The sequence below is a fragment of the Panthera tigris genome, chromosome C1 (genome assembly GCF_018350195.1).
Source record: "Panthera tigris isolate Pti1 chromosome C1, P.tigris_Pti1_mat1.1, whole genome shotgun sequence".
NCBI classification, from domain to species: domain Eukaryota; kingdom Metazoa; phylum Chordata; class Mammalia; order Carnivora; family Felidae; genus Panthera; species Panthera tigris.
In genome coordinates this window covers 146,919,781-146,947,755 of record NC_056667.1, presented here as the reverse complement: position 1 = coordinate 146,947,755, position 27,975 = coordinate 146,919,781, and the positions used below count along the sequence as shown (strand labels likewise).

The 27,975-nt window shown below is 36.4% G+C and overlaps 1 protein-coding gene and 1 long non-coding RNA gene across 11 annotated transcripts in view; one reads left to right on the top strand and one right to left on the bottom strand.

The window, feature by feature from the left end:
* Positions 1 to 27,975, bottom strand: part of PKP4 (plakophilin 4) — a 238,065-nt gene that overhangs the window by 73,661 nt on the left and 136,429 nt on the right. For all 10 annotated transcript variants that reach the window (XM_042994487.1, XM_042994481.1, XM_042994489.1 and 7 more), the window contains one exon: positions 2,222 to 2,256. In XM_042994487.1, coding sequence (XP_042850421.1) covers positions 2,222 to 2,256 — 35 coding nt within the window. The remainder of the gene's footprint in view (positions 1 to 2,221; positions 2,257 to 27,975) is intronic.
* The window catches only part of LOC122240929, a 65,534-nt gene that overhangs the window by 13,233 nt on the left and 24,326 nt on the right, over positions 1 to 27,975 (top strand). The window lies entirely within an intron of this gene.

The following is a 27,975-nucleotide window of genomic DNA, read 5'->3' as shown; positions in this document are numbered from 1 at the left end:
CAAAACCACCTAATCCATTGCCCCCTCAGTCCTAGAAACAGTGGCAGCTTTGGTTATGATCAGTCTCATGGGCATTTGAGTATGCTGTTTAATTTTCCCAAACCTTCCAATGCGCCCTTGAACTATAAACCTCCCTGAATCAAATCCCTCATATGGAACTAGCTGCCATGAGCTTGGTTTTCCTGACTTGACTCTGACTAATATAGTTATCATCCTTGGTCTACAAAAAGCTCGTGCCTATCAAACACTTGCACTGCAACAAAAAAGGGCAATATATAAGAGATTTTTAATAAAACGATGATGCCAATGAGGAAGTATGAGAGGATCAACCTCACATTCCTAAAGGGAGGGAAAAATAATATAATCTTTTCAGGCAAACAACTTGGTTACACATATCAAGAGGCTTAAAAATGTTCATATACTCTAATATTTTTTCTTTAAAAGTCTAGCCTACGATAAATCAAAAGTACAGATATAATTTTATGTACAGGGATGTTTCCCACAATGTTATATATAATTGTAAAAAAAATTAGAAACAACCTTAATGTCCAGAAATAGAGATATCAGTAAATATGGCATATATCTGTCGTTCCCCTTTATAGCCCCCCTCCTCCAATTTCAAGTGGATAGCACCATGATGTAGGTGCTCAACATCTACCTCCACTAGACCTGAAGCACTTAAGAGGACAAGGATATTTGTTTTAAAGATTGACAGCTATGTGCTAGACAACTGTTTTAAGGCTCTCGAGAAATATTTCTGGAATAAATTAATGATGTACTGTTAAAGATAAACTTACAGAAGAATTTTATATGAAATGGCAAATTTTTGCCACAGACAAGTACGAAACGCACTACTGTGTGCTTAGTATTTTTCTTTACATTTTTCAAATCACTTTTTAATAGTTTATAGAGCTGCTATTTCTCCTGAAGAATATTTAAATCAGGCAACTTTTTTGCTCAAAGCATTTTCAGTGACTCTCCATGACTTGTGGGAGAGTTAAAAGTCACCAGTATTTACAAATCTATTTTGACCCAATGTGGCTATCTAGACTTTGCACACTTTGCCATCTCTCAAACCAGTTTTAAATGTTCATATGTGACATTTGTTGTCTCTTTTGCTGCCTAGTGACAAAGCGCTCTCTGCAGTAGGCTGTCCATTTACAACAATGTCTCCCACACAATATACATTTGGCATCTAACCACATACTATTTCATGGTATGATTTTCCTTATATTAAGCTACTGTTTGTAAGTCTTATTGTTAAGTAGCTTTTCATATGTCTTTGCCTAATCTATGGCTTGAGTAAACAATTCATGGGAATTGGGAATAGCTTCCTTATAAAACAGTGGAGTGCCTTGTATGCACTATAAATAACCCTGGAGGTTTTGGTAAACTCAGATATCAGACATTTAGTGATCTGAGTTTTATTCAAGATCAAAATCTGTCTAAAAATTGTCAAAGTATTTAGATAACAAGGCCTATTCTAGTATTTATATATTGATAACATTGTCCTTTATGTTATAAGTTCCAAGGAAGATGCAGAAACATGTGCGTGTTGCACCAATCACTGTGTGACCAGCAATGTGTATAGGACTGGGTCCGTGATGTAGGTGCTCAACATTTAATGAATGAACACTGAATATGAAGTCATCAAATATTTATGAAGATGGCAGATACTCTCCTTAATGTAATTCATCCTTTCTACGAAGTGAATTTGGAGTGAAAAGAAAGATAAGGAAACTATATTAGAAGCTTCTGGATTCTATTAGAAGCTACCATATAGTCTGCATCTGGATACATAAAGGATATGAATGTTTCAGGCAACTCTTGAGTGCGGGAAACACTACGAAAGGAAAAATCTTGATTTATATAAATGATCAGTCAACTTTCCCAGATTATGCAGGAACTTTTGTGAGGGCATCCCTGTACTTTCTTATGATAGAAAAGAAAATATTCAGATGATATGTGCCTATATTAAAAATGTCCAGTGGTGATAACATTGACATGCTGATGTCCAGTGCTTTAACTTTCTTTATAGCTGATATCTTTAAGTCTACTCAACAATGTTCAAACGAATCAAGCAAAGTAAGAACTATTTGAAAGTGAAGGAGCTCAGGAGTGTCACTACAAGAGGCAGTAAATTGAGAAAGCAAGCTATATGAATGCTCTTTTTGTGTGTGCAAAACATAAGAAATATTTTTTGTATGATAAAAACTCATACCTGTTGATCTCCAAGGAAATGACTTCTCAGTTGAGCTAGAGAAAAAAGGGAAAAAATGAAATATTTACTTCCTTTGTCATAACATTTAACTGTGGACCTATTTTGCACATAAACATCTAATTTTCACATTTCATTACATAAAAGTATAAAAGTCTCAAACAAAATTTAAAGCCACTCTTTTAACTAAGTTAATTTTAGACATATTTAAGCTTCCATATCAATTTGGGACGAAACTAGTTCTACTTGGAAATTAAGGCAAATTATAAAGTGATACAAGATTCTTCTTGGATAAGACAAATAAAATAGCACAACTATGCATGATATTCATGGTACTTATGTATTATGTTGCTTTTTGTGATATGAAAACTACATATACGTTAAAAAGAACATATACGTTATATACATAGAAGTTATTATACATGTATACATTGACTACAACACATTAAAAAGGACCCAAAAGGCTGTTAAAAACTTCATTCTAATTCCTGTTAAAAGCCCCGGAAACTAAAAATAAATACATACACACATGCACACATACAAACATAAATGTCTAGAAATTATAATCGGCACAAAATTTATTGGTTAGTTTGAGCTGGATGTTAACCTTATATAAGGTTTTAGGGGCACCTGAGTGGCTCAGTGAGTTATCCTCTGACTTCAGTTCAGGTCATGATCTCATGGTTCCTGGGTTCGAGCCCCATGTTGGGCTCTGTGCTGACAGCTCGGAGCCTAGAGCCTGTTTTGGATGCTTGTCTCTAACCCTGCTCCTCTCCTGCTTGTGCCCTCTGTCTCTCTCTCTCTCAAAACTAAACATTAAAAAAATTTAAAAAAATATATAGGGTTTTAAAAATCAGAATATTTTAGCTATACATGTCTCTTAGTTTATAGAGTACCAATTTAATACATTTCTTCATAAAAACATATCTGTGCCTCCCCCCCCCCCCACCTCCACTTGCCAAATACAGCAAAGCATGGTGCTAAGGGGACAGTGAAGTAGAACACAGGAACAAGAGGCTGGATTATGAAGCATTTATTAAACTCTTGATGAAGCACTTCACATATATTATCTCCTTTTTATTGTCCACAACAAACTTCTGAAAAGATACATCATCATTCTTATTTTACAGGTAAAGAAACTGGTCAAAATCTTATGCTAGTAACCAGAATTGGCTGGGATTCAAACCCAGGATGGCCTGACTCCAAAGTCAGGGCTTTTCACTAGTGTATATGGCAGAACGGCTTGCGATCTCATTTTTCCATTAACCATGTAAACACACACACACACACACACACACACACACACACACACACACACACACACACAATATGCCTAGAAAGAAAGAAGTCTGGAAAAATAAAAACCCAAGTGTTAGCAGTTATTTCTGTGGGGTACAATTAAAATGTCTTTTTTTTTTCCTTCTTAAACATTTTACTTTTTTGAAATCAGGAAAAATGCACATATTGACTTATTTTTAGGGTGTTTATTAAATTTAAGGAAAAGGTGTGTGACTCTGGACTTAAGGAAACACTATAAAATACAGGACATGGAACAGAAGAAGGGAGCAGTGTTTTTAGTGCTATAGTTCTCAGATTTAAAGTTCTTGTTAACCCCCTGTTATTTCCCCAATTCATAAAGTGGTTAATGAAACTCTAGATTTAATAAGAACTCCCTGAACTTCAACTTTGTGTGTGATTTGCCTTTACTTTGGTCAGAGCCCTAGCAGTTTACATTCTGGGACCTTGAACTAGCAGCAAGCAGGGGAGGGGCATGCCCCCAGTGAATGCCTATCTCTATTACTCTGTTGATGTTCCTTTATCTGCTGCACTCCTACCTGATTTCAGAAGGGACTGATGGGACAGGAAAAGGTGAACATTTGGTCAGATACGAGTTAGGGCACATTTGTCTTCTTGCTCCTGAGGGAAGGTTATTACATTCTGTGACTCCAAAAGTGGTTCCCTACACTGAATTTCAACTTCTCTTAAATCTGTTTTTATTCTACTCTATCATCTAAATTAGTTTTCTAAATACTGAGGTTGATATTACCTAACTGTGTTCCTTTCAAAATGTTCATACTTTTGCCAATATTAAAATATGTGATAAATTAAAAACTGCCATCTAGAATTGTTTAATGTACCTCAAGTTTCTTGGGAATAATATCATGAAAATTATTATCTTCTGAGTATGAAACTTACATAAACTTTAATGAAATACTTTCACAAGATTTTTTATTCTTATAATTATAGATAACAGAATATAATTCAGGTTGATTTCTCAAATTGGGCAAGGGTTGTGGCTATTTTGCTCATCTTTTTAATGTCAAGTGCCTGTCATACTATCTCACACATAGCAGATGCTTAATATATGTTGTTGTTACAATAGATTGGGTAGAATATCAAGTTCTTAACTGTCCTGACTGATCAGGTATACATAAGTGATCAAGCAGGCAACTTATTCTCGTCCATTCTAGGTAGAAAATTGCAGTAGCCTCGGTTAGGCAAACAGCTTTTTTACTGTTGAAAAGGCCTTTGATCATCAAAATGCAATAAGCCATTCCTAGGTGAAGTGAAGGCAACAGGAAGTCTCAGTTAATATTTTTCTCTATTTTAGGTAAAAGATAAAAATCATTAGGAAAATAAACTAATATTAGGATCAAAAACAAGCAAAAATTTCCATGGTATTTTTTTTTGAAGACCTGTGTGTTCAGCCAAATTACTTCACACTAATCTTACAATTCTGTTATAACTGGTCACTGCATGTTATTCAGAATGGTCAATTTTCTCTTGAATCATTCACTTTAAATGATTCTCAAATCGTTCAATACTCTGGGATTCAGGGATCAGACAATAAATATGTGCAATTTTGAAATGCTATTTTAAGTCACTGAACATAACCTGCTTTTCTCAGAACAATTAGAGGTGGCCCCCATGTTAGACATGTAGGCTTCTTCTCCCTTCTTCCCTTCCTCTCTCCAACCATCTAATCCTAGAAACACTTGCCCAACTTGTACTGTCTACAACGTGTCTATAGGCACTGTGCCCACAAATGATTCCATCCTATTCCCTTTCTTATCCGAAGATTCCAAGTGACTCGTGTCCTAGGAGCTTCTGCTGGAATGTAAAACACATTTTAAAATACAAGAACTGAATCATCCAGGTTAACTTTGTTTCAGTGGAAAGATGCATTCACAATTTCTAATAGCTTAATTATCAACAACCTTCTAGAATGAAATTCTTAAGTCTGAGACTGTGGAGTCACACAGTGAACAATTAGAAGTTCATTAGCAAATTAGTAAATCAAGGCTGTTCGTTTTAATGTGGACAATATTAGTTTTATTTTAAAGAAGACACCATGCTTTCCTCGTAATGTTATAAAAATATATGTAGTAAATCATTGTAAAATTAAATGTTTTATTTTTCATTTCGCAGACATAAATGGATGCAAAAATATCTTTGCTAGGTGTGTATGGTTGCACAATGTCTTAAAAACCCCTAATCATTACCACCTAGTCGCTCAAAGTGAAGAGCATGGAATCATTTTATTGTTTTCCACCCACTAGTGTGCAATCTCCATGAGGGCAGGAAAGTCTGCCTTATTCACAGATGTACTTCCAGAAACTAAGATAGTCCCGGGCACACAGCAGCCACTTAAAACATACACCTTTTGAATTCATCCCTACTACCACAGACACAGTTCGGGCCTTCATCCTCTCAGTGTGTTGTGGCTGGATCATCCTTCCAGGCTCTCCTCCACACTGCCGCTGCAGTGATTTTTCAAACCCTCGGATATCTGACATCACTCTCGTGATGCTAATGCATAACAGACCCACAGAGGAAACAGCTCAAACATCTTGGTATGCCCCAGACGGCCCTCCACCACCCAGGTCCTTCTAGTCTGCCCTTTTCCACACAAACCTACATTCCAGGCACTTCTAATTACTTGCAGTTCCCCCACATACCGCGCTGCTTCATGCTTCCAGTGCAATTTTGGGGATAGAATGTGCGGAAACACAGTCTGGAAGCTCTTTCAGAATTACACAAATTCTAGAGTGGCCAATGCAGGTAACCTGTTACAACATATATGTTATACACCCATGAAATTGAATATGCTGATAAACTTTACTCCATATCACTTAACAGAAATTTTTTTGAAAAATAGTATACTTAAGTCTGCACCCAATTTCCTTCCAATTCTATTTCTGATGTGGGCTAGCCTGCGTTAATGGACACTAGTAGGTAAACAGTAGTGGAGGGGGCAGTAGAGAATTTGATGGAGCCACATAGAGTAATGTTAGCATGTCATTTCTCTCTCTCTCTCTCCTAGGTCTAGATGGGGTTCTTTCCATTAGTAGTAGTGCAGGCTACTATCATTACTCTCCTACAAGACACACTGGATTGAATAGAACCCCAGAGTCATTTTTCTGTTGAAAAGAAAGTCAGGCCTCAGCCTGAGACTAGAACGTGGTCAAACTGCAAAACTTACTGCTTTGTTTTATGGAAAACAAATTCTCTGTATTAACAGTGAAGGCAACCAACAATAAGACAAAAAGGTAACTTCCTGAATGGAAGGAGAGGTCTGCAAATGATGTATCTGATAAGGGATTAATATGCAAAATAAAGAGAAAACTTACACAACTCAACAGTAAAAAAAAAACAAAAAACCAAAAAACCCCATATAAGCTGATTAAAATGGGCACAGAACTCAAATAGACATTTTTCCAAAGAAGACATCCAGATGGCCAACAGATATGTGAAAAGATGTTCAACATCACCATCAAAATAAAACCTTATATCTGCCAGAATGGCTAGAATGAAAAGAAAAAAAAAAAAGACAAATAACAAGTGTTAGGGAAGATGTGGAGAAGAAGTAACCCTCATGCACTACTGGTAGGAATGTAAATTGGTACAGCCATTATGAAAAACAGGATGGAGGTTCCTCAAAAAATTAACAGAACCACTATATGACTCGGTAATTCCTCTCCTGGGTATTTAACCCAAAGAAAATAAAAACACTAATTTGAAAACATATATATTCCCCTATGTTTATTGCAGCATTATTTACAGTAGTTAATCATGGAAGCAGCCCAAATGACCATCGAGAGATAAAGAAAATATGGAGTATAAATACACAAAGGAATATTATTCAGCTATTAAAAAAAAAAAAAGAGAGCTTGCCATGTGTGACAACATGGATGAACCTAGAAGTATTATGCTAAGTGAGGAGAGTCTGAGAAAGACAAATACCATATGATTTCACTTATATATGGAATCTAAAAAAACAAAACAAAGAAACAAAAAGCAGAAACAGACTATAAATATGGAAAACAAACTGATGGTTGCCAGAGGGGAGGAGGGTGGAGGATGGGCAAAGTGGGAGAAGGGGAATAGAAAAAAAATCACCTTAAGAAATTTTACACACACACACGTACATGTGTATATACAGAACCCTCATTAATAGTTTAAAATTTGAGTATAGTCAATACGAAGGTAAATTTCACTTGTATTAATGGAGAGGAATCACTGTAATGAATTATTTGAGACTTTTGCTTATAAGAGTATGGGTGTATGCCACTGTCTAGACTATGTACTCTTTATAGCATTCTCCCTGATGATCACCAATTATCCTTCAAGAATTAATAATAACAAAAAGAATTCAATGAAATTTGATCACATCCTCCTTTAAGTGAACAATGTGCCCAGTAACCTATCTCAATTTTAGGTCTTTTTGTATGATTTTAATTGTAGTAGTTGTTTACCTGCTTCAACTACCAAACTATGACCATCTTCTTGAGGGTAAAGTTTGTGTTTTAATTCTGTCTGTATCAACTAGCTAGCATTAAGTAGATAGCTGATCTTAATCTTAGCTCTTTGGATTCTTTTTTTCAAGGCTAATTCTATGTGATTTTAGAAATTCTTTTATTAATTTTTTAAATGTTTATTTTTGAGAGAGAGAGAGACAGAGACAGAGAGAGAGAAGCAGAGAGGGAGGCACAGAATCCAAAGTAGGCTCCAGGCTCTGAGCTGTCAGCCTGATGTGGGGTTTGAACTCATGAACCATGAGATCATGACCTGAGCCAAAGTCGGATCCTTAATCGACTGAGTCACCCAGGTGCCCCAGAAATTATTTCAATTATTCTATGAAGGGATCAGAATTCCCTCACCTTGATTTGGCTCTATTATAGTAAAGATGTTTATTGTATACATAACATGAATCCAATTAATAAATATCTGATTATCTACTTGAGTGCCAGACATCATTAGAAGCTTCATTTGCAAAGTCCTTGTCTTCCAATGCTGGACTGTCTTATAATTACTCATTATGGTACTTTTGTGACACCTCCAGTGGATCACATGCCCAAAGGCAAGAAGGTGTCAAGAGACTTTGGAAAGGCTGTTCTTAAAGACAGAAACCTTTAAGAGAGGACTCTGATGGGCCCCGTAGTGTTTGAAGGAAGAAGCATTCACCTATCTATAACAACCCAAAGTGTGAAACATTTGTCTTTTACAACAAAAAAACACAAGATCTAGCTCTCCTTCTACTCACCTAGCAAGAGAAGGTAAATTAGTATTGGGACCACTCAGGTGGAAACCGGAACATGAAGGCTCCAGTGGGAGAGAGATATAGCAATATGAAATGTATTACCAAATTCTAGAGTTCACTTCAATTCCCATGGATCAAAAATTGTAAAGGGCTAGTAATCAGCCAGTTTGGGAGACCACCAACATAATATTCTACATGTCCAAATAAAACATTTCTCCCTTTTGTATTATGACACTGTCTTCAAATGGTTATTTAAATCATCCCAATTTGGTAGCATTATATCATCTATTTATTTCACTATTACAACATATTCTTCCACAATGTTTTTAAAATGATTCTTAGGTGATCTTCCTTTACTGAACAGAGGTAATTAACAGACGAACACACATTAATCATATGTTCATTGACTATTTTTACTATTAGTTTTACTACTTTGAGTTCTGAGTATAAGTTCTGAGTCTCATACAAAAGTTCTGTATTTCTTCTGTACATGCAAACTCCTGAATTCAAAAATTATCACTACAGATGACATCTCAGTTGCTTAAATAAATTCCAAACTGAGTATCTTTCTCTAACAATTCATTATTGTCTTATTTTCAATTTATGATGCGCTTATTTTAAAAATCAACTTTCAACTTTTCACTTGTTATTGGTGAATATCCCAATATTATATTGGGTTATATATCCCAAACTGGCTTTATTATTCTACTAATTGGTGTTATTCTATTAGCAAGTATGTAGGTCTCCTGGATTCTAAATCCATTGTGAAAACTTCTGGTGACTCTCTATTAGTTTGTTATAATTTCCTTTATAATCCGTTGCTCTAATATTTATGTCTAATGTTAATTGATTCCGAGGTCCATTTCTGGATTAAAAAGAAAACAGCGGAGGGGTGGAGGGCACCTAGGTGGCCCAGCCGGTTGGGTGACCAACTCTTGATTTTGGCTCAGGTCATGATCTCAGGGGCTTGTGAATTCAAGCCCTGCATTAAGCTTGCTGCTGTCAGCATAGAACCCACTCAGATCTTCTGTCCCCTCCTCTGTGTCCCTTAATGCTTGTGCTCGCTTTCAAAAATAAGTAAATCTCTAAAAAAAAAAAAAAAAAGAAAAGAAAAGAAAAAGAGGGGTGCCTGCATGGCTCAGTTGATTGAGTGTCCGACTCTTGTTTCAGCTCAGATCACAATCCCAGGGTCATGGGATCAGGCCCCATGTCAGGCCTGTGGAGCCTGCTTAAGATTCTCTCTCTTTCTCCTTCTCTCCCGTGGCCCCTGTCCTCCACTTGCTCTCCTCTAAAAATAAAAATAAAATAAAATAAAAAGGAAAGTGGTTTATTTGGGTTTTTATTTTCTGGCAATGAATTCATATTGCAATTACTTAGCACCTTGTTATCTTTTAGTCATTACAAATTGCTTTTTAATGAAATGCATCATAATCTTCTTAGATATGGACTCTGGGCTCCACAGTTCCCAGGTCACTTCGTATTTCCTAATATGTACCTAGGATTTTCTACCCCAGAAATCTGGCAAAATAACTACTAATGATTCTTAAGTTTTAGTCTCTACTTGGGAGTATTACAAGATAAATTTAAAACAAACTTCCTTAACTGAGTAACCGTTCTGGTAAACGTAACTTTCTGTATCTTCATTAATTATAATAGTCAATTATGATATGGAGATAATACCATAACATACTTTAAGGTTTTTTTTAAATTTCTATTTAGTATTGCTTTGACTTCCCTTTTAATTTAGTACATTTAAAATTTAGCCGTGTTTCTCTTAACACATTTATAAAGTCTACTAGTTCCTTGTGAGTTCTTAGCTAGGTAGATAGCTTATTCTGTCCTTTAGCTTAATCTCGAGTGCTCTTGAATGCTTGAGAATGCTACTTCTTAAATATAATGTCTGTGGAAGTCCCAAGTCTTAAAAACAGTTACCATGTAAGCAGGTCAAATTTCTCTTCACCCTCAGCAAGAATACCCTTGAGCTTATTTTATGCTCATAATTAGCAGGGGGGGAAGTGGGGTCTAGAAAATGGAGATGGAATCAAGACCTCTCTGATGCTATAAGCCAGCTTCTGGTGTTCCAAGAACTCATACCACCTACCAACAGGTATATACCTGTTCCACCTTCCACCAGGCTATATCAAGAAGTCAAAGATAGGAAGGCCAATATGTAGAACAGACAATGAAGGTGAATGCTTTACCTGGCTGAAGCAGAGGTGGGGAGCTGGAAGGCAAATAGCTAGCCCTATCAACGACACTGTTTTTAAGGGGCTCTGAGGACCCTAGTTTGAAAAGTCACTAGCCCATACACAATAAGGTTATCTTAGCAATAACACCCAGAAAGCAATCCTTCTTAGCATCTAACTACATTTTTAAGAGCCTCGTCCAAATTTTTTGTCTATTCATAATCAATCTCAACAAAAACAAAAACTCTTCCTCTAAATTTATGATTTTTCCAGGACTCAGGTTCCTTTCTGTGTTTTTATCGTGGTATCAGACCCTGCACAATTCTCTATTGGATGGAGACCGATTTCCTTCTTCCTAAGAAAGGACCACATGATCAGCAGCCAGGAAAAAGGAAACCATGATAACATGCTCATTATGGTAGTTTATTAATGTTTTTGTGTCTTATGGCTCTGAGTTGACCCTGAAATGGTATATGCTTATAATCTGGGCTAAGCAAGGCATAACATATGAGAAAGAGCAAAGGATCTCTTTTCATAATTGTTTATATGATCTGAGGCTGATATTGAGGTTAGAGAAAGGAAAGAGCACTTGCATGAAAAATGATGTCCTTCTTGTAGGATGCAGTTGTTCCTGACCCATCTTGTAGGATGCAGTTGTTCCCTGTGTACCAGGACACAAGCCCTGAGTCACCTTTCACTAGTGTGGATGGATTTGGGCTGATCCATCTGCAATCTACACCAAGTCACCTGGAGAGCCAACAGAAGGTGCAAACAGGAAGGCTGTAGAAGAGAAGGACTGATACTTCAAGGAATCTGGGAAAGATCTAAGACTTACAGTCTGAACCATATATTTCCTCTCAGTGACACTTTACCTGAAAAAACTGGTCATGCTCTCAAAATGTGCTTTACAAGTTTAGTCTTTAAAAAATCATGAGTAATAGGGACAACAAAGTCTTGGTTTTCATTGGCTGTTAGCAAGTTTAAAGTAAAATGTATACCCAGCCACTGTGGTGAACATTTGTGGTCTCATTACTGGCTCTATTAGTGTTCACCCTTGTTTTAATTCTTCATTCCACTTCTCCCCATGCTACTCTACAATAGCAATAGTTTTAGACTCCTATAACGGCTATATAAAATGAATTCTAGGAAGACGTAAGATATAAATAAGTAACACTCTGACCAGTCTCCTAAGGAGAAAATTATGTATTTAATGCAGAGCAAAAACAGTAAAGGAACAGATAATACTAGTCCTTTTAACAATTCAAGTAACTTTCATAGGGACTGGAGGTAAACACATTTTAGAAGATGTTAAATATTCTTTGACAAAAGCATTTTGTGTTAGTGCTTTGAATCTATGAATAAAAGATCCAAAAGACCATATGGGAAGGGGAAGATCAAAAAGGATGTAGTACTAGACAAAAATGAGACAAACAGTTCCCTCTGGTATCCCCATAAATTATATAGGAAACATGATTTCTGGTTAAGTCCATCCCACAACAGGTGTTCCAACCAGTAAAAGTAGAAATCAGAATAGAAGGGTTTTCTAACATTTCAGTTGACCTTTGAAAGAATGAAAGCAACTGAAAATAGTAAAATGGCTAAACACAATACCAGACTCTCTTTCCTAAGTATTGTGCCATGACTTAGGGTGCTATTCAGGCAAAGGTTTAGCCTTAGAATAGATGGGCTACTGCAAATTTTTTGTGTCCATGGTCTAAAAACTGCTATTGTCTCCCTCACTTCTGTTCTTTCCAAAACCTTCCAAAGGTGAAAAAAACAGAAATGAGAAACAGTTTTAAAGATGGAAAATAAAAAAAAGAGAAAGAACACACAAAAACACACTCTTTTTAGAAATGTATAAAACAATTTAAATCTTATATTTGAAAAAAAAGCTACACTGGTAGGGAGCAGGAGAAGGGTCCTGTTTTTCTACTTGCTCTGCATGAGATTGAGCAGCGTTAACACAGAAAGAACTAAGCTGTGGAGATGTGTAGTAAGATATACTGGCTGGCATCCAAATTCCGTAAAACTCATCATTATAAATAGCTTTGTTTATGATGCATACAATTTCATTTTTTACTTTAGGCTTTAAAATGTTTTGAAAAGCCAATATAAAAGTTTACTTAAAAGGAATTTTAAATTATAAAAACCTAAATGTTTTATTAAGCATGTACTCCCCTGATTATTTATCCCATTTAGTCATTCAAAGGCAAATGATTTATTCACATACAATTCTTTATACTCATATAAAGACACTATCAAATTTGGCATATGTCTAAAGAACGATATTCACTTTCTTTCCATTGATCAGCCAAAGGATTGCTTTTTTTAATTTTTATAAACAGTAAAGTTTCTTTAACTTCTGAAAAAAACTTTTATTTTCACTATAAGTGTTAAAAGAAAGAACATGATATATTAAATTTCTCCTTTGCTTTTTGAAAAAAATTATGTTTCTCACTGTAACAGCATTTTCAGTTCTTAATTCACGGACAAGCACCATAAATAGCTGTTTTAGTGCTGAAGGAGGAATAAATTCACACGTGGGATAGACCCAGGATCATCAATAACTGTTCTGAAAAAAGAATGGACACAAGGATACAGTCAACATTTGGCATAGTATATGCTATGTTTCTATGTAAGACCTATGGAACTTAGGAAAGTGGTTCCAGAATGCTTAAAAGTCTTCTGAAAGCCCTCATAGATCCCTAATTTGTCACACATCCCCTCTGTTTATCTCTTCTCTGTTTATCCCCCACATGTAAGTGTTTCCAAACTACCAAACAGGAATGAAAAAGAAAAAAGCCTATTAGAACAAATGAGAAAGAGGGGTGCCTGGGTGGCTTAGTCAGTTGATTATTCAGACTTCGGCTCAGGTCATGATCTCACAGTTCGTGGGTTCAAGCCCTGCATTGGGCTCTGTGTGGACATGTCAGAGCCTGGAGTCTGCCGTAGATTCTGTGTCTTCCTCTCTCTCTGCTCTTCCCCCACTTGCACTCTGTCTCTCAAAAAATAAACTTTAAAAAATTAACAAAAAAAAAGAACAAATGAGAAGGAATGACAACAATGATAATGGAGGGTCAGGATAAAATCTCTTAAAATAGCATTTTGGATACAGAAAGGGTGACCCATAAACACTGTTCAGTGGTTGAACAGGCAATCTATGGCAAATAGACAAGGCAAGCATTTGGGCAAGACTGTATTAAATTCCTAGCTTTCATGTCCAGCATTATTCTTTTGAGAGATATGAATGAAAAGGACAATGGTTTGCAATATGACAGAAGAAGTGATTGATCAGCTTTATCTTTCCTTCTCCCTTTCAGTGCCCTCCCATTCATTGCCATAATAAGCCAACATTATTGATGGAAAAGGCAGCAAGAAATGTGTGGTGCACTCTGTGAAGATTCATAATCTATTCAATTTAAATAGTCTTTATTTGAACTATTAAAGAGAACATCCACCACTCAAATGTTAAGAAATAGAACCATCTCAATTTTGTAAAAATGAAACAGATAAATTTTAACCATAATTTCAGTCAGAAAATAAAGAGCTCAATCACTTAACATTAAAAAAAACTTTTGTTATGTAATATTTAAAACACACACACACATGTGTATAAAGAAGAAAACAGATTATAATAAATCCCTTATATATTCATTACCCAGCTTTACCTACTATTTTCTTTACATTACTAGATTATTCTGAAGTGAAGTCTCTCAGACATCTTATCACTTCTGTAATAAATACTTTAGATGTACCTCTAGATACTTTAAAGAGATCATAACCACAATAACATTATCACACCTAAAATATTAATAGTAAAATTCTTAGTATCAACAAATATCTAGTCATATTCAAATTCCGTGTTTCAATTTTTTTTTTTTTAAATTTTTATTTTAGAGACAGAGCAGGCAAGCAGGGGAGAGGAGCAGGGGGTGGGGAGGGAGAGAGAGAGGGAGAATCTTAAACAGGCTCCATGCTGAGTACGGACGTGGGGCTCGATCACACGACCCTGGAATTATGACCTGAGCCAAAATCAGGAGTCAGATGCTTAACTGACTGAGCCACCCAGGAGTCCCTCAATTTTTTAACACAGTTGGTTTGTTTGAATCTAATCAAAACAAGGTCAACACATTATATTTGGATGCTGGTCTCTAAAATACATCTCTCTTAAGGTCTGGTTTCATCTTCCCTCTCTCTTAATTCTTTCTTTCCTGCTTGAAATTAATTTCATCTGCCCAACAGAAAGATCTGGCTGATGCATCAGCACATTATCATTCAACATGTTCCCTCAGCTCCATATTTCCTATGACTCGGTATTTATATTTAGATGACTGAGAAATTCTTGGGCAAGAATGTATCACAAGTGACGTTATGTTCTTCCAATTGCATCACATCAGGAGGTCATAATTTCTGACTATCTCCTGTTTTGCAATATTAACATAAGAATAGATTGATGGGTTCAGATGCTGTCAGCCTGATCCATTCAGTGTAAAGTTTCCCATCATCTTTTTAGCTAATGATTTTAACTGCTGTTCATGATCACCGATCTAGATATATTATTTTGTCAGTGGTTGCGAAGTTCACCCAAGTTTTTAACTTCTGGACATATTCTTAATGTACTACTTCTCTCAATAATTACTTTCTACCTTTATATTTACATTCATAGAGATACAATACTGTTTCACTCACTATTTACCAGTAAGTCTTACTAAAAAGTATTTTGCTAATACCACTGAGAAAACAGATATAGATCACGTGTTGTCCTTCCTAAGCAACTAAATTCTTGAATCACGGTTGATAATTTTACTTGAATTTTCTCTGTGCCTCAAGTATCCCTGTATAGATAATGTGACTGAAGCTGGGGTTAGATCAACCTTTAATTGACATGTTCTGAAGCAGAGATGACAAGTCGTAGGATCCTCGAGTAACTATTATTTGTTCTTTTTCAATAAAAACAAAGCTAAAAGAAATAAGCACACACATATACCCTAAAGTCATTCCTCCTTGGATTATGGGAGTCTATTAATGCAAACCAAATGTTGTATCTAAACTATGTGACAGTGGCTAAAATGTGTAATTATTTAATATATTTTTTTTTAGCTGTGAAAATCTGTAGCGTACAGGCTTTTGTTCCTCTTCAGTTTCAAAAGTGTTTTCCCCCCTATTTAATAGTAGAGTAACACAACTGGAGAATAGAAAAACCCATGCAACAAGTGGATTAGACTGATTTATTAGTCTATTTATTAGTTATTAAATAGACTGTGAAGCCTCAGGGAGGACAGCCCTAATGACAATTCAGTCACTACAAAGTCTGGCAAACTTGTAGGTTGTCTCCCTCCTTCCCCTGGGGGGCAGACAAGCCATATCCATTTTTAGGGCAAGCTGATCAACTGCTGAAAATGCACTAATGGATGGCACTCACTTTTAGGTAGATAATCACATTCTCTATTTCTTTTTCCATACATCATTGGGTTAGAGCTGTATATAGTAGTAATTCTCTGAAGGGTTAAAGGAACATCTCATTACTTATATCAGTCTTTCTGCTCCATGTCCTTAACCTGCCAAATGGTAATGAGAATGTGAACTTAACACTAAACTTCCTTTATTTCATCACAGAGATTAAAATGATTAGATGAAGAAATAGCAAACTTTTCCCCCTTAAACAACGAACCTCAGAAAGTACATTAGGGGGAATATGTTGTTCAAGAATGTTTCCTAGAATCTTTAATATCTACATGACTTCTTTTAACATGTTTGTGATGGACCAAACTATAAATGGTAACCACTGCAATTGTCATAAGAGACAAAACAGTGGCAGTGGAGACAGGGCTAAGGGCACCATTTGATATAGGCTGTAACTATTGGGAGTCGTACAGTGGATGTAAGTGGGATGCTTAAGTCTTCTCACACCACTTATTGACACCCCGGGGGAAAAACCAAAAGAACAATGCTATCTGTGGGGGAAAATATCATCCTAGTGATAAATTCAGGTATATAGTAATAATTAAAACCAAAGCAAACTAAAACACAAAACACCAAAAAGGAAACACTGCTGAACAGTTAAGATAGTGGGTGTGTCTCTGGGGTGCCTGGGTGGCACAGTTGGTTAAGCTTCCAACTTCGGCTCAGGTTATGATCTGTGGTCTGTGAGTTTGAGCCCCATGTTGGGCTCTGTGCTGATAGCTCAGAGTCTGGAACGTGCTTTGGATTCTGTGTCTCCCTTTCTCTCTGCCCCTCCCCTGCTTGTGCTCTGTCTCTCTTGCTCTCAAAAATAAATAAAACATAAAAAAAATTAAAAGGAAAGAAAAAAAGAAGATAATGGGTGTGTCTGTTATGCAATAGGTGCCCAACGACTATTGTTCTCTTCCTTATAATATAAAGAAGTACTTTAACCTAATAATATAAGAATCAAAGACACCAAATAAAAGCCTTCTGGGATAGAGACAGGACAGAGAATGTAATCTGATCATCACGGAGCTCTTTACAAAATTAAAAATAATAAAATATAAACCTATATTTTATGCTGCTACTAAAGTGCTTTGTCATATTGCTAGTTATGCACAATGGTCCCTTCTACAGGCTGGGAATTTCCAGACTTTTAGATCTTTATATCTCTACAGTAAAGCAAAGGTATACATATTTACTCAGTGAGTTTAGAGGAAAAAAAAAAAAAAAAAGAATCATGAAAGGAAATCTGGAAATAGAAAGCAATGTTCGTATCATCTGTTTGGGCTTTCACCTACCCTAAACTGCAAATTTGGACAATTAGGTATCTATTATTTCATCTTTACGTATTTATATTATTAATACATATTTAATGTTTACATTACTACATATCAATTATTACATATCCTATATAGAATATGTAACTTCTACATACCTAGTAATGATACTAAGGGACTTGTATCCTAAAAACAGATTAGTATAGTAAACTTTTAGTGTTGTAATGTACTAAGACCTGTATTATTTTAACATGTACATTTCAGAGTTATTTCAGTGCAAAAAAAATAATGATAGAACCAAAGAGAATAAGCCAAATTACTCATTAGAAAAATGGGCAAAGAATATGAATGGATCATAATACTCAAATGGATCATAAAGATACGAAAATACTCAATCCCATTAGTCATCAAGAAAATGCTAAGTAAAATAAGATAATGTTAGATTGGTACAATTTAAAGACCCTGCCTATTATTAAATGTTGGCCAAAGAAAGAAGCAAACAGAAAAACAGAGAACACACACCCTGGAACTTTTCCGCATATTGCTTGAGAGGTTATAGTTGTTGTGCTACTTTAGAAAGCAATTCAGGAAGATCTAGAAAAATTGAAAAATGTACATTATAACCCTAATATTCTACTTATAATGCTATATTTTCCAGAACTCTATATGTGTAAACTAAGAGATATCACTGTTTCATTATTTAAAGTATTGGTAAGTGGAAGCTAAATGTTCTTCAATAAGGAAATGGCCGGTTTATTATTCTAAGAAATATATATACACAACAATAGTTAAAAAGATAAACTAGACCTACACATACCAACATGGATAGATCTTAAATACTGAGTAGAAAAATATTGAGTGCACAATGATACACACACTATACCATTTTGTGTAGGTTAAAAAGCAACACACAATACTGGTCAAGGACGTATAGGACATAAAAGTATGCAAAGTAAACTGGAAGACTATATACTAGTGGTCAGCTATTGGGAAGAGAGAATGGGCAAAGAGGGCTTGAATTTAAAAATAATTTTAAATTAAAAAGGCCAATGTGATGAATTATCAATAATTTTCAATTCCGGGATGTGAGTAGTTGAGTTTTTGTTATTCTCTATACTTCTTAGTACTTCTAACATTTCTCAAGATCAAGATTAAAAGATGCAGATAAAACCCAAAATGATAGTAAAAAGAAGATATATGATTAAAGTAATTATTAATTCCTATGAAGCAGTAAAGGTCAATTTTTTTTTCAGGAAGTATCTTGAAATATACTCTGTATGGCCTATTTAAATTACTTTATAATTTACCAGTATACATACATAGTTAAAAAAAAATGACAGAGTGGGGACTGGTAATATAATTAATGTATTGATTGAATAATTAATCACTGTTATATATTTTGAGAATAGTAATTACAGAATGTGAACTATGAAAAATTAAAGAAAATGAAATAATGTTATTTTAATTAAAATGGTGTTTTAAAAGACAATTAAATCATGGCATGATACATATATTTTAGAAGCATGGGCCCCTGACTTTTAAAAAGTATTTTCCTCTTCATTAATTAGGAAAATTGATACATTTGGGCTGCCTCCATATTTAATCAAATATAGTGAAAGAATCAAGATAATCTGAAACCTTGGGGTGCCTGGGTGGCTCAGTCAGTTAAGTGCCTGATTTTGGCTCAGGTCATGATCTCATGGTTTGCAGGTTTGAGCCCCATGTTGGGCTCTGTGCTGTTAACGTGGAGCCTGCTTGGGATTCTCACTCTCACCTCTCTCTCTGCCACTCCCCCACTTGCCCTTTCTTTCTCTCAAAATAAATAAATTAAAAAAAAAAAGATAATCTCAAACTGTGATGCTAACTATAAACTTGATCTCTTTTCATGGTTCCTTCTAGCTGTATCACCCACCTAACATTTTTAAATGCTCAGTCTAAGAAATAGGTAGTTCATTTTGAAATATTTTTTTACTATGATTAAAACATTTTATTGTATAATGTCCATAAAGACAGTCTTATAAAAACTACTTGGCTTAAAATCCACATTCTACATGGTCACGTTCTTAGGTTAAAATAGGTTAGCTTAACAGAATACTGGTTGAATTACCTTGGGCTCACATGCCCTGCAGAAGACCTAGTTTATACAAGTTTAATTCAAATCAGTAGAGATAGTTGTCACTTGGATTTGTAAGTCCCAGATGAAATTGGCTTGTGACTGGAATGGCAATGAGAAGTAATAATTAAAATGCCTTCCGGAGGAAATGTGCTTAAGTAAACTGCTCCAGATAAATGACTTCTGTAGAGCTGCAGGTCAGCCACAGACTCATTTATATCTTTCAGATGTGGTAGTCTTTACTCTGTTTATAGTAGCAATTGCATCATAAAAGTTCAGTGTTACTAAATCTACTCATAAGAGCACCCATTTCATAAATATTCACTGCAGAGATCCCCAAGAGAGTTTCTGATAATTACATTTCAATATCAAATAGTTTATTCTTCATCTGGTCTGAATTAGAAGTGAAATCAGAGATCTTTTATTTGTTTGACCATTAAGAGAGAGTGACCATTAAAAGACAACATTTAGGAATGGAATTGGGTGAATTATATTCTGGTGAGTATCACAGGATTCCCAAATAGCTTTTCTTACTACACACTTAAAGTAACTCAACACAGACAACTAGCGCAGCAGTATACAAGGATTTACCATAAGAGAAAGCAGAGGAGAAAGGACAGAAGGCGAGTTCTCATGAGAGAGTGGGAGGATGGGTGGAGAGGCTAAGGAAAACTTCTGCCACTCCCTGACCCCCAAACTAAGAATGCCTACAGCAATACCCTTGGGATCTTCCCCTCTTAACACCCAAGACAATAGTAGCATTATTTACAATAGTCAAAAAGTAGAAACAACCCAGATGTCTATTAACTGGTGAATGAATAAACAAAATGGGGTATATCTATCTATACAATGGAACATGATTTGGAAATAAAAAGGGGTTGAGTACTATACATGCTTACAACATGGATGAACCTTGAAAACAGCATGCTTGGTGAAAGAAGCCAAGTCACAAAAGGCCGTATATTGCATGATACTGTATATAGGAAATGTCCAGTGGGCAAATCCACAGACACAGAAAATGGAAGAGTAGTTCCCAGGGGCTGTGGGGAAGGGAGAATGGGAACGGGGTGCTAATGGGTAGAGGGCTTATTTTTGGGGTGATGAAAATGTTCTAAAATGGAACAGTGGTAATGGGTGAACAACTGTGAAAATTGTACCCTTGAAAATATGAATTTTAGGCTCTAAAAATATATCTCAATAAAACTATTGTTTAAAAAACTTAGGTTTTGACTGGTGAGAGCTCTGAAGGTCAAAGGGACAGAACTTTATCAGGCATCTTCTTGAAGAGGTACATTTAACATGTAATAAACTGTCAAGGCACAAACATTCAATCTTTTCAAAGACCCTTCATTTTTTAAAGAATGTATCATTTGAGGAGGTTTAGCTCACAATGACTTGAAAATATTCGCTGAAGAAAAGACATGAACCATGAAAAGGCCCTTTTTGCTACTGTCAGCCTAAAACATTTTTAGAATTTTTAATAGTATCAATGGAAGCCTGATGGGCACTCACAGATGACCCTATAAAGTGTGGGGAAAAAAATCTGAATGGCTGTGCGGAATCAAACCTTTTCATTAAAAAATAACACAGTTCTTTTCTTAAGTGGCGATAAGAAGACTATTTGTCAAGACTGTATGACCTTTTTGAAACCATAAAGAATTCTATTTTAGCAGGGCTTTAAACTAACTGAAAGGGAGAGATAATCTTGGGAAGAGTGTGAAGTTATTTAATTTCAATATCGCTACCCATTCCCCCCCACCCCCATTCAGTTGGTATGGACAGGATTTTTCCAAGTCTAGAATAACTTCCTGACACCAGCAGTAGCCAGTTAAAGGATAATGTGAAAGAACCAAACGCTTCCAAATAGGGTCATCAAAGTTTAAGACAATGTATAAAAATCAAAATGAAAACTGAGAAACTGTATTTTGATTCCAAAAGTTGCTATTAATGTTTCTTACAATTAAAGGTCCATTTTTTAAGAATCTCTTTTTGACTTCAATGCAAAGGAAAAGTTAGTGTTTCGTCTTGATAAATGGACAAACTATGATGTATAAGATAAAATACATGGAACCAATTTATGTGTCCTAAAGAAACAACCTTTTTCTTTCACTATCTACAACTTATCTAGAAGTAACTTAGTTTTGGGAAATGAATGGGAAGATCCCAAGTCTGCACTCAGGTATAGTTTTGAAATTCTGTACAACAAAATCTCAGAAATAGCCTGTTGAAGTCGAAAATGATATTTTCATTTATCGACTTTTCAATTCCAATTACATTTTCTTCTCCTTGCACAGTTTTGTTACACAACAAGTTGAACGACTTGTGTAATTCCTCTGCTTGCATGAAATGTGAAACATGAAATGTGTCTGTACACTTGAAAGCTGAATCTGCCTTGTAGTATTTGCCCTGACCAAGTCTTCCACCCACACCGTGCCCCTTGCCCCTGTTAGGCTGTAATGATCTCTAACCACTGCTGAATTAACATCCCTAGGTCACTGGTTCAGCCTCAAGCTATCAGGCAGAGAGGGCCATTACAAATGAGGCCTGGCATATCGAAGTGCGACTTTAGAAACAAGACAAAACCAAAAGTTAGGGGAATTACCTCAACCTTAAATTAAAAAGATAAAAAAAAATTTTCTCAAAAGAATGAAATGTAGCAAACATTTAAAAGTGGTTGTTTCTTTTTGGCATTAGTGGAGATGTTCTATATGGTGATGGTTACAAAACTACAAGCCAAAACGCTAAAAAATCATAAAGCTGCATGTTACAAACGGTGAATTTTACTGTAAGTAAATTATACTTCAACAAACATAACTTAAAAGCAAAGTGGTGAGGCGCCTGGTTGGCTCAGTTGGTTGTCTCAGACTCTTGGTTTCAGCTCAGGTCATGATCTCGCGGTTTTGTGAGTTTGAGCCCCAAGTAGGGCTCTGCACTGCCTGAGCAGAGGGATTCTCTCTCTCCCGCTCTCTCTGCTTCTCCCCCATCTGCACGGTCTCTGTCTCTCTCAAAATAAATAAATAAACTTTAAAAAAGAAAATAAAATGGTTATCTGAATGGCAGAATTATGGATTTTTCTATTAATTTCCTGAATTTTACAAATTGTCTAAAATGAGCATATTTAGCTCCACAGTCAGTAAAAACCAAACCAAAACCAAAACCCAAACCCAAAAGCAGAGTGAGAATAATACTTTGGCCACCCCTGCCCTTTCTATCCATTGGGAGTATAGGTGGGCAGGGGAAATCTGAGGGTGAGGAGCTGGGCCTCTCACTGAGGGCCACTGGGACCTTCTACTGTCACTCTATTCAGTGAAATCTAAGCTAGACTAGAGTTAGAATGAAACCCCATTGATGATGGGGATGCAAGGGGAAATATAATAAAATTCCATGCTCATCAAAATTTGGATTTGAAGTTTATTGCTTAGTCCATGGGAGGCAAGAGGTTTAAAGGGCAATTTTCCCTGAGGTACCCGTGCTGAGATTCTCCTACAATGAGCCGTACACACTTCAGCATCCCATGAGGGTCATGCCCCTTTTTAAGGCACTCACACCATGTACCTGCACAGTGACCTTTAACGTAGGATATCTCACATCTCAGCACCCATTGTCACCCATGACTGTAAAAGGCGTGGCAGACAGTCTTCATGGCATGCTGCCTGCTTGGAGGACCTGAAATTAACCCTTCCATCTATACATGCTAAATTCAGCTTTGAGTCTAACTAGTGTCAGAATTGGCCTCCTAGAGAATTACTTCCAGGTAAGGTGCTATTCTATCCATTTATACTCCCATTTAACAATGGAAGAAAGAGACCTAGCAGTCTGATTTTGTAATTCAGAGAGAGACTACCGAGGACGCTATTTGCCACATCATATAGTGGCCCCTCAATGTTGACTCACAGGAGAAACCACTCAAGTCCCGGCCTCAGGAATGGCAGATTTTCCTGAGCAACCTGGTTTATTTTTATACTAGAGACACTTGAATCATACAATTCATTAGTGTTTCTCTCTTTAGGATGGGTACTAGGTCACTCAGAGCCAAAGTGGTTCCCTACTTTAGCGAATGCGTGGAATGTTAACAACATACATTTCTTATACTATTTTAACCTTGATTTCATCTTGTTTTTCTAATCATTATCTTGCATTTGCTCTAATTTCCTCTCTCCATCTTTGGTTTTTGTATTTAAAAAAAAAAATTTTTTTTCTTAACGTTTTATTTATTTTTGAGACAGGGAGAGACAGAGCATGAACAGGGGAGGGTCAGAGAGAGGGAGACACAGAATCTGAAACAGTCTCCAGGCTCTGAGCTGTCAGCACAGAGCGCGACGTGGGGCTCGAACTCACGGACCGCGAAATCACGACCTGAGCCAAAGTTGGCAGCTCAACCGACTGAGCCACCCAGTCACCCCTGGTTTTTGTATTTTTAAAAGATGTTTCAAATGCTTTTGGAATGAGGGAAAATATTAAATACATAGATAACTACGGTGTACTCAAAACAAATGAAAAAAAAGTGAGACCTTCTTTATTATCTGATTCCATAGCCCACTTTAAATGAAGTGAATATTAAATATATAAACAACTATACTATACTCAGTATATATGAAAAAAAGTTCTAACTTCCTTATGAAGTATTTCCACAGCCTGCCCTCAGTGAGGTGAAATACTAAATACACAGGTAATGGTAAACGCACAAGTAACTGTAGTGTACTTGGGCACAAAGCAGTGAGGCCGCAACTTCTCTATTAACTAATCTCATAAGTCACTGTAGGCTTTTCAAAGTCACAATGATTATTTTTGGTTTCACATATCATCTTAGGATATAAGCACCATCAATTCCAGATGAAGAATCATTCTATGTTGCTACTGCTTGGGTTATTAGGGCTTTTTTGTAGTAAATAAAGCAAATGAGAAATCCTATCAGAAATGGGGTTTTTATTAACCTTGTTTAGAACTAGATTTCCAAAGGGGCCTTAATAGAAAAACTAAGCAATTACTTTAATCATTAAGATTTTAAAATGATTTTTAATGAGTTTTGTTTTTAAGTTCTCAAAAAGGCATATTACAAGTAAACTGCCAATGGCAATTATTCACTTTTTTAGGACACTTCCTAAATAAAAACAAGCACAGGCTCAGTTTCTCCACCTATGAAATGAGAATATCTCACGGCATGGGTTAAAAAGTTATCTTTGGTACTGCAAGTGTAAGGAAACCAAACTGCTCGTCTGGAGGGCCATTCCTCTGGGAGAGGACTCCATAGTGTACTATTTGGCACAACAGAACAACCATTTATTAAATACGACCTCATGCCACCGCCTCCATCTTATTCACAGGGTGAGGCCAATAATGGCAAATGCTTCGAACAGAAAAAGTAAATAAAAATATGCTTTTCGTTTCCCTCTGAGTTATTAAGATGTCATCTTCGGACCAGGAAACATAAGAAAATCTTACGGTCACCTTACCAACTCTGACACAGGATCTAAATAAAATGATATGAAAGACAGATGGTTGTCAAATCCCCCATGTTGCTTACTTGACTTGATTCATGTAAGAATGTCCTGAATCTACTTTGTGACCATAAGCAGTGGTCCCACTTTTAATTTCCTTTGAGCAAATCAGAAATGGCTGACAGGAAAGAGGGTTTGGGTCTGAGAGCTAATTTCTGTGTTTCTTTAGAATCTTGCTCTGAGATGAACAGCTGGTGGGGACTGGAAGACACAGGGGGATCTCTCAAGTGACCAAAACCTATGCTCTCCTCACTAACATTGTTTTCTAATGGGCTCCTTGCTTGTGTGTAAACCTGGTGGTCACAGAGCAAAGTAATTATGTCAACAGGCTTCTCAAGGTCCACTGAAAAGCACACTGAAAAAGGGCAGAGAGAAACCCAAAGATGCCAACTAGATGCCCTCATGATAAAGCATCCTTAACTTGATGAGCTTAAAACACATTGGGCTTCATTAAGTTTCATTATTCATTCAATGAGCATTTGTCTGAGTGCCTGCCCGCTGAGCACCAGGTACTGTGCCAGGGTTGTGGGGACAGGGTGGTACTTACCACCTCACAGGAAAGCTAACAAAGGCACAGTTAAGAGTTCAGATGAAGAGAGGTGACTTTCCTGGAGAAAGTTGGGAAAGGTTGTAGGGAAGGGTTAGCATTACACGGGAGGCATCAGGAATACATGAAAATCCAGCGTGAGATTGGAGTAGGGCAATCAAAATGGATCACTTATGATTCTTAGCAATCTCACTGAGTGCCAAAACCAGGCTTACTCATAACCCTAAAATTCCATAACAGATTCCTGTCCTGTTGTCTGGTCTCTCTTCATTCTGAACTATGTAGGCCCTACATTGCCAGGACACTTACCTCCAAAAACAACTTTCCACAGGTCTCCTTTATAGACCTAATGAAGGTTAAGATTCTCATCACCCTCTTTCCTTGTTCGCCACGATCAAATGCCAGCTTTACCCTCCCAACTTCATAAGCCATCAGGTCTTTTTAGGACACATCCTAGACACGGAAGCCTCTTGGCGCTCTAGTATAACCACAGTGTGGAATCCTATATACCTCTGTGCACGTTTTCCCCCTTCCTCTGGTCAAACCAGCTTCCCTTTCTGCAGGATCCATTCACTTACCCCAAAGTCACCGACCGAACCCAGTGACATGCCACACACCACACTAGGCACTGAGATCTAGACACAAAGCACCAAAATCACAGAGAGTAAATATTATAAAATGTATTTTTACTAACAGATTAGCTAACTAATTAGGAATAAGCTAATTCAACTATATAATCTTAAAATTATTTAATACTTTAAAAATTGAAGTGCAGAAAATGATCTAATAGCCATGAACATATCCACCCCCTTATTTAACATATGTTAATATTATGTCATTTTGCTGTAGATGGCAATTTATTTTATTTTTTTAATGTTCATTTATTTTTGAAGGAGAGAGAGACATAGTGAGAGCAGGGGAGGGGCAGACAGAGAGGGAGACAGAGAAGCTGAAGCAGGCTCCGGGCTCTGAGCTGTCAGCACAGAGCCCGATGCAGGGTTTGAACTCATGAACTGCAAGATCATGACCTGAGCCGAAGGCAGATGCTTAACCGACTGAGCCACCCAGGCGCCCCTATAGATGGCAATTTTAAATAACATGTTACAGATTTGGCTAAAGCCTAATTTCTGATAGCTTCTTCCTCCCTTCTTTCTGAGAAATACCACTATCTTAAATTGGTGTCATTCCAAAATACTTTTTATACTTCTACTACACATGCATACATCCATAAATAATATCAAACACTGTTTAAATATTTCATAGTACTGCTGCATATATTTTTTTAAATGTTCATAATGATATACTCTTACATCTATTCTTTTGCAATTTGTGGTTTTCACTCAGGAGTCTGTTTTACAAAGATGTCCATGTTGATACATGTAAACCAATTATTTTATTTTAACTGTTCTGGCATTTACTCATCCACAGTTTATTTTCCATTTCCATCCTGATGGATAATTATATTCTTTCTCATATTTCACTTTTGCAAACAATGCTCTAATGCACATCCTTATACCTGTTGTCCTATGCACACTATCAAACTCTCTCCAATGATAGCATATTCTTCAAGTTGTAAATCGTACTCTTCTGCCAGTTGATTCTCACTCACTGTTGAGGTTTTTTTTTGACTCAAGTTTTATAATATCTGGCTGTGAGCTCATCTTTAGTGATGTCAATTTCTCGGCTGGGGATTCCTGAACAATGTGAAGAATTACACTTGGACTCCAAACCCACACGTGGTACAAGCTTGGAGTCTGCGATGGGAAATGGTCATAGGTTGCTTAATGCAGCTATCTTAAGGTCACATGTACCACCTTCAAATTATACCAGGCCTCGTTATTGGGTCCCTGCATGGGTATTAAATCCAAGACTCTAGTGCTTTTACATGGAAGTGGGGTGGGTTTTGACTGTCCCTAGGTCTCCTGTACAGACAGCTCAACTGCTTCTGGCTCTGGCTTTCAGTTTATTTCTAGGACCTGGCGATTTTCCTTTCTATTTTGCCATTTCCTCTAGGTATTGACTTGCTTATTGATGTATCAAGTATTTCTAGGGGTTTATCAAGAGAAATTCTATGTTAGTTTAATTAGCTACATTGCCAGAATAAAAGCCCTAAATGAATTCATTAAATGTTGAATTAAATTTTGTTAGTA